The sequence below is a fragment of the Echinops telfairi genome, unplaced genomic scaffold (genome assembly GCF_000313985.2).
Source record: "Echinops telfairi isolate 266 unplaced genomic scaffold, ASM31398v2 ScPeMD7_1713;HRSCAF=2227, whole genome shotgun sequence".
In the NCBI taxonomy this organism is placed as follows: Eukaryota; Metazoa; Chordata; class Mammalia; order Afrosoricida; family Tenrecidae; genus Echinops; species Echinops telfairi.
This window is the reverse complement of record NW_022105611.1, coordinates 20314801-20326226: the sequence shown is the minus strand read 5'-3', so window position 1 is coordinate 20326226 and position 11426 is coordinate 20314801. Positions and strand designations below refer to the sequence as shown.

At 58.0% G+C, this 11426-nt stretch overlaps 1 protein-coding gene across 1 annotated transcript in view; it reads left to right on the top strand.

Annotated features, from left to right (window-relative positions):
• Positions 1–4: 4 nt before the first annotated feature.
• ARHGEF17 (Rho guanine nucleotide exchange factor 17) overlaps positions 5–11426 on the top strand; it is a gene marked incomplete at its 5' end in the record, with an annotated part of 55776 nt that continues 44354 nt past the window's right edge. The window contains one exon of the mRNA XM_004708919.2: positions 5–2521. Within this exon, the coding sequence (XP_004708976.1) occupies positions 5–2521 (2517 nt within the window). The remainder of the gene's footprint in view (positions 2522–11426) is intronic.

The window sequence follows — 11426 nt, the reverse complement described above, 5'->3', positions numbered from 1 at the left end:
GGCCGGGGCCCGGGCCTCCCGCTCCTCCTCCTCCTCCTCCCCTGCCGCCGCCGCCGCCTCCGACCCCGTCAGCCTCAGCCGCGCAGCCAGCTCCAGCGAGGAGGAAGAGGAGGGCCCGCAGGGCCGAACTCGGAGCCCAGCTTACCTCGGCGGCCACTCTTCAGGCAGTGACGAGGACCGAGACGGTGAGGACGGCCACCGCTGGGGAGGGCGACGAGGGCCAAGGACTGGAAGCACGCGCTCGGGGCCAGACCGTGATGGGTTAAGTCTGGGCAGCATAGACCCTCCCCCGGCAGCCGGGAGCCCCGAGCCCCTCACCTCTCCAAGATCCCATAGCGAGGAGGGATCCAGCGAGTGGGGTACGGACTCGCCCTCCTGCGTCCCAGGCCCCCAGGAGGGGCTCCGGCCCACCTCTGACCCTGTGGGGGGAGCTTTCCGAGTGGCCAAGATAAGCTTTCCCGCCCACCTGGCCAGCCCCACCGGCTCCCGGGGCAGCAGTCGTTATTCAAGCACGGAGACCCTCAAGGATGAGGACCTGTGGTCTACCAGAGGTTCTGGGGGCTGGGGAGTGTACCGTTCCCCCAGCTTTGGAGCTGGGGAAGGGCTCCTTCTGCGGCCCCAGACTCGCACTCGTGCCAAGGGCCCCGTGGGCACCACGAAGGCTTTGAGGGACGGCGGCCTGGAGCTGGACAAGACCCGGCAGCGGAAGTCCCTGTCAAACCCAGATATCGCCTCAGAGACCCTGACGCTGCTCAGTTTCCTGCGCTCAGACCTTTCAGAGCTAAGGATCCGCAAGGCTGGCCAGCGACCCGGGGACGCTGAGAGCGACCCCCTGGGTGGCAGGGACTCGCCAGCAGCAGGCAGCCCAGTGGGGCAGCCTGGGCCCCTGCCTGCCCCAGCCCCTGCCTCACCTGGTACCCGCCCCTCGCTCAAGGACTTGACGGCCACCCTGCGCAGGGCAAAGTCATTTACCTGCTCAGAGAAGCCCATGTCCTGCCGCCTGCCCCGCGCTGGCCACCTGAAGCTCAGCACCTCTGAGCTCCTGCTGGCAGGCCCTGGCGCCCAAGAGGAGCCCCTGCCCCTCATTGTCCAGGACCAGTATGTACAGGAAGCACGGCAGGTGTTCGAGAAGATCCAACGCATGGGTGCCCAACAGGACGATGGAAGCGATGTCCCTGCTGGGACCCTAGCCTGGGCAGGGGACCTGACTAGGGGCCAGCGGTCCCAGGAGGAGCTCTCGGCCCCCGAGTCCAGCCTGACAGATGAGGGCATTGGGACGGACCCTGAGCCTCAGGTTTCAGCCTTTTGCAGCCTAGGCTCTGGAGGTGTGTGGCGGCCCCTTTCCTCATCCTCTGCCCAGACCAACCACCATGGCCCTGGGGCAGAGGACAGTCTGGGTGGGTGGGGCCTGGTGTCCCCTGAGGCTCCTCCCACTCCAGGGACCCTCCGCAGGCGCCGCAAAGGCCCCCCTTCAGGCCCCGGTGGGACTGAACTGAACAATGGAGAGGTGGGCGAGGCTTACAGGTCTCTGAGTGACCCAATTCCGCAGCGCCACCGAACTGCCACCTCTGAGGAGCCCTCTGGGTTCTCTGTGGACAGCAACCTCTTGGGCTCCCTGAGCCCCAAGTCAGGACTGCCAGCAGCCTTGGCTGTGGATGAGGGTCTGACCAGCAGCCACAGTGACTGGTCTGTGGGCAGTGAAGAGAGCAAGGGGTACCAGGACGTTATTGAGAGCATTGCCCAGGAGTCTGTCCCCTTTGGGCGTGCGGTGGATGACAGGACAGCTGGCAAAGCCCCCAAGAAGAAATCTCTGAGTGACCCCAGCCGCCGTGGAGAGCTGGCTGGGCCTGGATTTGAGGGTCCTGGAGGGGAGCCCATCCGAGAGGTGGAGCCTGGGCTGCCACCATCCAGCAGTGAGCCCCTCCTTGCAGAGCAGCGAACAGAGCCCCAAGAAGCCAGTCCTGCCAGGGGCCGAGCCCAGTCTGAGAAGGCCCTGCCTGAGGCCCCCCATGCTCCCTCCACGGGCCACTGTGGCTTCCACCTTGACCCTAAGCTGGCTGATGTTCTGACTTCACGGATCATCCACCGAGGCACCAAGAAGCGCCCAGCCCGGAGCAGTCACCAGGAGCTGCGGAGAGAGGAGGGCAACTTGGACCAGACGGGCAGCTTGTCTCGGGGCCGGCCCTCCTCCAAGCATGTTCGCCATGCCAGTGTGCCCGCCACCTTCATGCCTATTGTGGTACCTGAGCCACCCACTTCTGCTGGCCCCCCTGTGGCGGTGCCAGAGCCCGTGGGCTTTCCTGCACGAGCTCACCCCACAGTGCAGGCCCCGTCGCTTGAGGACGTCACCAAGCAGTACATGCTGAACCTCCATTCCAGCGAGGTCCCTGCCCCAGGGCCTGCCGATGGGCCCTGCTTGGCTCCCCATGGACCACCCTCTGCAGAGGCCAAGCCCCCTGAGGCTGCCCGGCCTCCTCCGGAGCCTGCCCCAGCCAGCAAGTGCTGCAGCAAGCCACAAGTGGTGAGTCCTCTTTGTGGGGCAGAGTGGAGTGGGATCGAGGAAGGCTCATGGGCACTGGCTTGTAGTGGACTCATTGGGCAGGTGCCCAAGTATGAGGATGTGTATCTGGACCGGGAGCAGCCCAGGCAGTGTTCAGTGTTAATGACACGGGGCCTCCTGTCTGCTCAGGACCCCCAAGACTTCGGGCTTCTGCTGTTGCCACTACTGGAAGTTCCTGTCTAACTCCAGGTGTTATGGGTGATAATTACAAAGGATTCTTATTTCCTCCTCTAGATGATTTTTCAGGGGCTGGTTTTAGAGATTCCTATCCGACTTTTTGGGATATCCAGCCTCGTGAGGCTCAGTTCTCCTGCCAGCCTTGCACACTTGTTTTTTGGTCAGACTGCCCATAGCATGATTATGCTCTGGGGCCCACAGTGGACATGGGCTTGCTTTTCCTCATGTGACCTTCCTGTGGTGGGTTCAATTGAGGGTCTGGAGAACTGGGAAGGTCCACAGGGCATCAGTGCTCCAGCTGGGTCTCTGACTTGCTGTTTGACATTGAGGTGGCCCTGGGTTTCCTGCGTCTCATTCTCCCCATAAGATATGACGGTGTCTATGTTTTTGTCCAGTTGGTGCTGCAGAGACCTGGGCAATGTTTGTAGGCTGCAGTTGGGACACAAACCTTTCGGGGCCGCGGCCTGACAGAGCCTCTTCTAGTGGAAGCTGGGGACAAGATGGGGCTCTGTGCAGAGGCTGAGGGGCCTGTGGAGCAGTTGGGGTGAACCTGCCCCCCTCTAGCAAGTCTGCCTCTGTGGGTGAGGGAAGGAGCCGTGGTTTTTCACAGCTTGGCCTGCACACGCTTCTCCCTGCCCCCTTCCTGAAGTGTTCCCCCTGCTCCGCCAGCACTTTGGTCCACAGTGTCATTGTTGCCGACCCCCACCCCCCCAGCTGTGTGTGCTCTGCCTTCAGCCACCCTTGGAGTCTGGACTGTGGGTTCAGAAAGGTGCCTGGGAGCCTAGGTTTGACGTTAGATTCTAGGCTCTGGGTTCTGGAATGATGGCCGAAGGGATTGTGGCCCGAGATTTCCCTCGCTGCCTGCCTGAGGAGCCTGGAAACCCTAAACCCCGGACAAATTTGGTCACTTCCTGGTCCCAGTGTTCCCAACGCGTTCACGGCCCCTCCGAACTCTCTCTCTGTTTCTCACTCCTTGTCTCTATTTCTTCCTGGTCCTTGTCTCCCAAGGAGGCTGCAAAGGGAGTCAGTGGGCGGGATAGGAAGAAGGGAAAATTTTGATCTATCTTTCCTTCTGAGATCCCTGTCAGGGCAGCTTGGGTACCCCCAAATTCTAGCATCTGTTCTGTCTTGAAAGATGGGGTAAAAAGTAGAGCAGAGTGAGAGCAGGCAGTTCCTGCCAGGGGTCCCCTCCCCAACTTCTTTTCCCATAGGCTCCCTGGGGGCCTGAGGAGTGTTGGTAACATAGTGGGTTATGCACTGGGCTGCTAACTCAAAGCCACCAGTTCAGAACTACCAGCTCGTCCATAGGAGAAAGGTGAGGCTCTCTACTCCTGTAAAGCTCTATGGTCTCAGAAACCCGCAGGGGCAGTTTTACACTCTCACAGGATTGCGACGAGTTGGAATCAACTCTAAGGCAGTGAATTTGAGGGGTAGGGGGACCCGAAGATTCAACTAGAGGGTAGGCCAGGGTGAACCAAAGAATGGACAGAGACTTGGGGGTGCTCCTAAGACAGGGCTGAGACCTAGAGAAGGGAAGGGGTACCATCTTTTTTGTAGGCAGAGACCTAATTCCTGACCCGGTCTCCCATCTGGTCTTCTCTGACCCTCCCTCCCTCCTCAGGGAGAAGCTTAGCCCTACCTCACCCCCAGGGGACATATCTGCCCTAAAATGCTGCCTCCAACTGCCTGGAAATGAGGCTTCTTCCAGTCCCCAGGCCTCTGCCCACTCCAAGCCCGGTTACCCCAGTTACCCTGCTCCCTCTGTCTGTAATTACCAGAGCAGGACTTGACTCTTAGCTCCGGCCTTGTGTGGCTTAGTGCCAATCACCTCTTTGCCACCCTTTTCTCTTCTGTACAAGGGGCGTATGGTTCCTGACAGGCTCCTATACGAAGAGCGGGTGGTGGGCTCACTTCCTCCTTGGGGAGGAAAGCAGGGGGAGCCGCCTCCACTGGCCCAGCTGTTTCTCCATGCCTGGGGAAAGGCCGGTTGGCCCGTCTGCCCCTTCCCCCAGCTTTCTAGGCACAGGGCTTGCAGCTGGGTCTCAGGGAAACCTGATGGACTGGAGTAGGCTCCAAAGAGATTTCCCCATCGTCTGACTTCCCACCCACTCATAAAGCCTGGAGGTTCTCCCATCTGCTAGCCTGACTCCCTCCTGCTGTCTCCTTCCTCTGGCTCCTGGGGAAGGGGAGCAGCTGGCCGCCCCCTCTTGCTGGCCTCCCTTGAGGATATAATGTTCCCTTGTGTGAGTGGAGGAGAGGGTTCCAGTCACGTTCCCTGACCCGTGGGTGGAGGTGGCATGGCGCAGGCGCCAGAATCACAAGGGAGAAAAGGTGGCCACGTGGTGCTGATGGGGCAGAAACCAATGTGAGCCCAGCCCAAGGGCTGAGAGGAGAGGCCTCTGGGCCTGAGGGGACCCCTGACCCAATCCTGGGCTGTGGGGAGTCACTCACACTCAGGTTATTCCCACCTGCATTCCCACGTGGTGTTGCCCCAGCGACCTCCTTCAAGACCTGGACCCGGTCCTCTCTGGGACTGTTTCCCTGTCTGTACAGTGAGAGGTCAGAAGGCAGTGTCACTGGGGCTCTGTAAGAAGGATTTGACCCAGCCTGCCGGGTGCTCAAGGGAAACAGGACCAGACAGAGCAGTGGCTGACCAGAGAGCTCTGTGTAAACAGCTGTGAGACCCTCGAAGCCCAGGGAACGCAGCCTAGCTCGTGGTTCGTTTGTTCTGTGAACACCTGTTTGCACTGTGCGGAGGGGTGTGGATCCAGGTGGAGGCCATCTGAGCTCCCCTGCTCCTCACGATGCATCTTGTCCACTTGTGGCCACTGCAGCCTACGTGATCCGTGTGGCTCTTCATTCCAGGACGTCCTCCATCCCTGCCTGGAAGGGGGAGTCTGGGGGCCTCAGGAACCTTAGATCCATTGGACACGTTCAGCAACTATTGTCCAGGAATAGGGAATGGCTTGTCTTTCCAAATCAGAGATGAACCAACTTACAGAACCTTGGCCTCTTGGGATTAGGGGCAGCCATGGCTAACATTTCTCGAGTGCTTCCGGCATGCCAGGCACTCTGCATGGCTCGCTCTTTGAATGTGTGAGCTGTGGGAATCTTGCTGCTCGGAATTCTTAAGACTCTCAGGCTGCTGGGTTTGTGCTGCATCCTAGAATGTCAGCATCTTCGCGGTGAAGGGGCTCAGCTGTCCGGGTTTGTCGGTACAAGTGGCCTACCATCCAAGTTGGGGGGCCAGGGCCAGGGGACACCATCTGCACCTCCAGCAGCCTGAGAACCTGCATAGTATAGAGGTTATTTAGTTCCCCAAGGGCTGGGCCTGGAGGGGGAAGAACTGATGATGTGACCAGAAAGGGAGCATGCTGGATCTAAACTCCCACCACAAGGTAGGCAGAGGCAGCCCCAAGCTGCAGGGCCCTGGTCTCATCCCCAGCTCCCGGTCTTGCTGGGGAGAACCCATGGCCTCTGTCACCTTTCTTCTGTCTCTTATCCCTAGTGCCCCGCCCCCAGGCAGGGAGCCCACAGGGTGGTGGTTCTCTCCTTCGCCTCCTTGGCTTTTTGCTGTGATTTTTTTCCATGGAAACTGGTTCTAGGAGGGGAGGGGATTAGGACATTTGGAATTCTGAGCAGTACCAACTATCTATAATTAAATGTCTTGTCACCCTGCAAGAGGAGGGTGGGAAGGGGGAGGACAGGCAGAAGGGTTTTCCTTTTCCTCATTTATCCCCCAGGGGTCCCCACTCCTTCCCAAGGACCCCCGGACTGTTGAGTGGGGGGGTGTGGCTCAGGAAAGGGTCCACCCAACAGGGAAAGGTTGGCGGAGGGACCGGCATTGAGCCTGACATTTTCCAGCTCCATAGCTGGGCCCAGCTGGGTTTGGGAGCCTGCAGGCTGCTGCTAATCCTGTCCCTGTCCCCGTCTCCTGTGTCAGGGCTGGGCTCCCCTGCTTCCCTGCCTCCCTCCCTTTTGTGATCTCTTAGGGGGATGCACAAGCTGCCTCCAAGTGGGGGGCAGGCACCACAGTGCCTGGGGAAGTGAGACATAAAAAGGGTTCTGATTCTAAAAGTCAACTGGAAGGGGCTTTAGGCTATTGGGGGACTGGCCAGCAGGCTTCCTGGAGGAGGCTGTGTGGGGCAGAATCAGCCTTAGAAATGGGAGGAATTCCCCTAGCCAGAGAAGAGAGGGAAGGAGTTGTCGGAAGCGTGTACACCCTGAGCAGAGGCAAGGAGGAGGGTAGAAGGCAGGTCGTGTGCTGGGGAGCTTGTCTCAGAGACTCTGGTGGGGTCACACATCGGTCCACATAACAGGTTCCCACTGAGAACTCACCAGGCACACGGCAAGGCCCTGGAACTCAGCGGCTAGCAAAGCGAAAGCCTCGCTTCCAGGCAAGGGAGGACGCCTGCCTGCAAAGTGGCACATTTGGTGGGGCCTGAAGAAAACGAACGCAGGACAACAGAACCCAGAGCGACAGATCCATTTTAAAAGCCCAAGAAGGCTTCTCAGAAGAGGTGACATTTGAGCAGAGGCCTGGAAGAAATGAGGAAGTGAGCCAGGTGACATCTGGGGAGAAGAGCATTCTGGGTAGAGAGGGCCAGCAAGTGCAAAGGCCCTGAGGGAGGAGCCTGTTGGAGAAGATACCAGTGGGGCCTATATGGATGGAGGAGAAAGGTAGGCAGTAAGGTCAGAAAGGTGAGGGAAGGTGGAGGTGGTTTGGGGACAGATCTAGAAGGACCACAGGAGGAGGGCTCTGGCATTTATGCAGGCTGTGACAGGGCAGGTTCTGGGTCCAACAGTGGCCTGATCTGACACATTTTCACTTGTCCCTCTTGCCACTGTGTGTGGGGTCCGTTTCAAGGAGAGGGTGGAGACAGGGAAGCCAGTCTGGAGGTCACCAGAATAATCCGGATAAGAGATCTAGTGGTGGCTTGTGCTGGTGGGGTAGGTTTCTGTTGCAGCCCACAGGGCTTTGTGTGGGCCTGTCCCCAGCATTCAAAGTGACGCAGCCACAGCTACTCATGTGGCTGCATGTGTGGATGGGTCCCATGGGTGAGGTAGTGTGTGAGGAGCCCCTTAGGATGGGAAAGGAGAGAGTGACAAGGCCCTGGAGCTAGCACCCCCCCATCCCTTCTCTTTGGTCCTCTAGCTAGGTGGCCACTGCCATGGGCCCAAGATGAGGGCAAGTCAAAAAGTATTACTACTCAGGTTCCAGTTCATGCTTGCCCAGCTTTATTCCCGTGAAAGCGTGTTTAAACATAGGTATACACTCAGTAGGTGATTGTAGACGTGATGCATTTGTCTTACTCTTGTTTGGGTACCTTAAGAAAAAGGTTCCAATCAAAACAGTGGGAGCTGCTGGGCCTAAGTCCAAGGCTCAAGCGCAGGAGGTCATGGGGACTACTGTTGGGATTCCCAAGGGGTGATCCTGAGAGATGCCCTTGAAGATCACGGAACACTGGTGGCGGCTTATCCCTGAAGATGTTTTAAGAGAACTGACAACTGGGAGCAACTCCTTTCCCATCAGGACAATGCACATACTTCAAGAACTACAGGAGCCTGTCCTATGAGAATTTTGTTGGGAAGGCTTACCCTATCCATTCAACATCCCTGGCCTTCCCCTTCAGACTTCTTTTTTGCTCTGCAAACTCAAAAAGCATTGACAAGGAGCACAATTTGGGACCCCTGGGGCTGCCAAAGCTGCTGTCTTGGCATGGTGTAAGTCCAAGAGCACAGAATTCCCAGAGGAAGGGCCAAAGAGGTGGAGCCCCTGTTTTCAGAAGTGCTTTGATCTAGATGGAGGACAGGTCCAGAACAACAGCTTTGCATTTGATATTTTTGTTGAGTAAGCGGTCCTTTGATTTTATAGCAATACTTTTTGGTTTATCCTCATATGTAGAGGAGGAAACAGGCCCAGAGTATTGTGAGGTTTGGCCTCAGGTGTCCTGACTCCCAAGATATCCACTGGCCCACAGAGTTTCCCCTGCGCTGAGTTGGTGAGGATATCAGTTGGGGTGGGGAGCAGGAGACAGGGAGCCCATATTTCCCAGAACGGCATGAAGCCCTGACGTACTTATTGGGAAATGTGTCCAGGCAGCCTGGCGCCTTGCTGGCAGGCTCTGACATAGGGGCCCCAAGTCCCCTGGGAGGCAGGTGGGGCCAGGGCTCTGGCCCTCCTAAGCCTATTGGATGTGATACCCAGGCCCCGGGGGAGTTGATTCCTGGCCCACAGGGCCTAGGGGGTGAATTAAGGCAGAGGGGAATCTGCCAGACTGCTGAGCTCTGAGCAGCGAGTGAGCTCCAGCCTATGAGGGGCCAGTCAGGGTCTCTCAGCTCTGCAAGGAGTTTCCATAGCCCCCAGTAACTATGGAGGTCATTAGGGATGCCCTGGTATGGCATTGGGAGGTCTGGACTAGGAGTTGGGAGACTTGGGTCCTAGCCTTAGGCTCACTATTTTCCTGCTGTGTGGCCCTGAATAAGTCTCTGGCCCTCTCTGAACCACTGACTGTGCCAGTCATTGGGCACCAGGATCAAACCTGTCCCTGTGTTGTTTGGGATAGGTTCGCCACTTGTCCACCGGGTAGCCATCCTTGTGAGGGGGCAGGAGAGCAGCTGGGGGACTCGACTCTCTTAGGCCTCTGAGGAGATGAAGCTCGGAGCACAGCTGGGACTCAAGCTCTGGCCTGACCCCCTGAAAGAGCTCCTCCCCCTGACCCTTGTCTCCAGGGCTCTTCTCCCCTCCCCCAGGGGTTCTCCCCAGACTTTGGCAGGCTGTGGTGCCCGCTGTGGGACCTGCCTCCAAAAATGGGTATGCTGCCGGACCTTGAAAAAGTCCTCTGGTCAGTTTGCCTGGGTCTCAAGGAAGTCATGGGCGATCAGACCTGCCCGAGGCAGGGAGTGGACGAGTGGTGAGTACAGAGGGCACTTAAACGGGGGCACTGGGAGGGGGCACAGGAGCTGATGGCAGATGGTAGTCCTAGGGGCCACATGGTGAAGCAGTTACCTTCCAACCCAAAGGCTAGTGGTTTGAGCCCTCCGGCCACTCTGCGGCGGGAGAAGAGGCTCAGCGATCTGCTCCCATCCAGATCGCAGCCAAGGGGACTCTGGGCAGTGCTTACGAGTGGGACCCGAAGGTGCTCCCAATAACAGGCTGGCAGGCAGGTGGGTGACGGATTTGTTTCCTGATTGCTGTAACAGGCTACGACAAACACGGCAGCTGCAGCACCGCACGGATTTATCATCATACCATTCTGGAGGTCATGTGTCAAACAGGGTCTTCACTCGGCGAAAAATTCAAGGTGTATTCAGAGCCACGCTTCTGTCTGGAAGCTCTAGGGGGAAAGTCTGCTCTCTCTTCTTATCCAGCTTCGCGATGCTGCCCAAAGGAGCCCGGGCAGGGCTGTGGGGTAAGCCTCGGTCTGCCAACTGAAGGGTTGGTGGTCGCTCCTCAGGGGGAAGAGAAGGCTGTCTGCTCCCATAAAGTTGGCAGTCTTGAGAACCCCTGTGGAGCGGGTGTTGCTCTGTCTTAGAGAATCACTCTGAGTGGGAATAGACTCGCTGGCAGTAGGGCATGAGCCGCGCCCTGCATAAGAGTTGAGGGTTTGGCTACTAACCCTTGGTGATTCAGTCCCACCCAGGGGCTGCTGTGATCTGCTTCAGTAAAGATGACTGCCAAGAAAAGCCGGGAGACAGTTCTGTTCTGTCACATGGGGGTCCTTAGGCGTCGAGCACCATCTTGACAGCAACTGTAGCCGTAATAGTAGCCGGGGTGGCAGAGTGGTTACGCGTTAGACTGCCAGCCACGAGGTCAGCAATTGGAAACCACCAGCGGCTCTGTGGGAGGAAGACAGGCTCTCGACTCCCATAGAAAGTGTGTCTTGGAAACCCACAGGGGCAGTCTACCCTCTTCTATAGGGTTGCTGTGAGTTGGCACTGCCTCAATGGCTGTGAGAGAGAAGGGGCCTCTGCCCACACTCCTTGGCTCATGGCCCTCCCTCCATCCTCAAAGCCAACAGCTCAGCATTGTCCACTCTCCCTCAGAATCTGACCTGCCTGCCCCCTCCTTGTGAGGACCCTTGTCATGACAGTGGGCCTACGGGGATAGCCCAGCATACTCTCCCCGTCTGAAAGGCCGTGACGTAATCACATCTGCAAAGCCCTGGTGCTATCGGATTAGGACCGAGGCATCAGGTGAGCCATTATTCTGCCCAGGAGCGCCAAGATCCAGATCCCCCAGCAGGTACTGGTCCTGGGCAGAGCCTATGAACCTACATTGCTCCTCCATTGAGTCACTCACTGTTCTATTCACTTGTGCACAATCACTCAATCCCTGGATGAGGACTGGGGGCACTCCAGTAGACATCTGACACCATCCCTGCTTGTTGGATGCTTTCAGTAAGGGCCCTAAACCCCCTGAAGTGGGCGAGTCTAGAACCCTGCGGCTTTAAGATAAAGGGTTCTGGCCTGCTTGGTTCCAAGAGTCCTGGGCTCTTCGTTTGATTTGTTTGTGTTTCTGAGGGTCTGTGGCTCCTTCATTCCGAAGTTCTGGGCTAGGGTAGAGGTGAGGCAGGTCCTGGACCAGTGGGAGGAGCCTGCTGGGGGGCCAAGCTGAGGGAGCAAGTGCAAGGTTGGTGTCTATTTCCTGTTTATTGGTTCCCAGGGAGCATGCAGTCCCTGCCCCCCC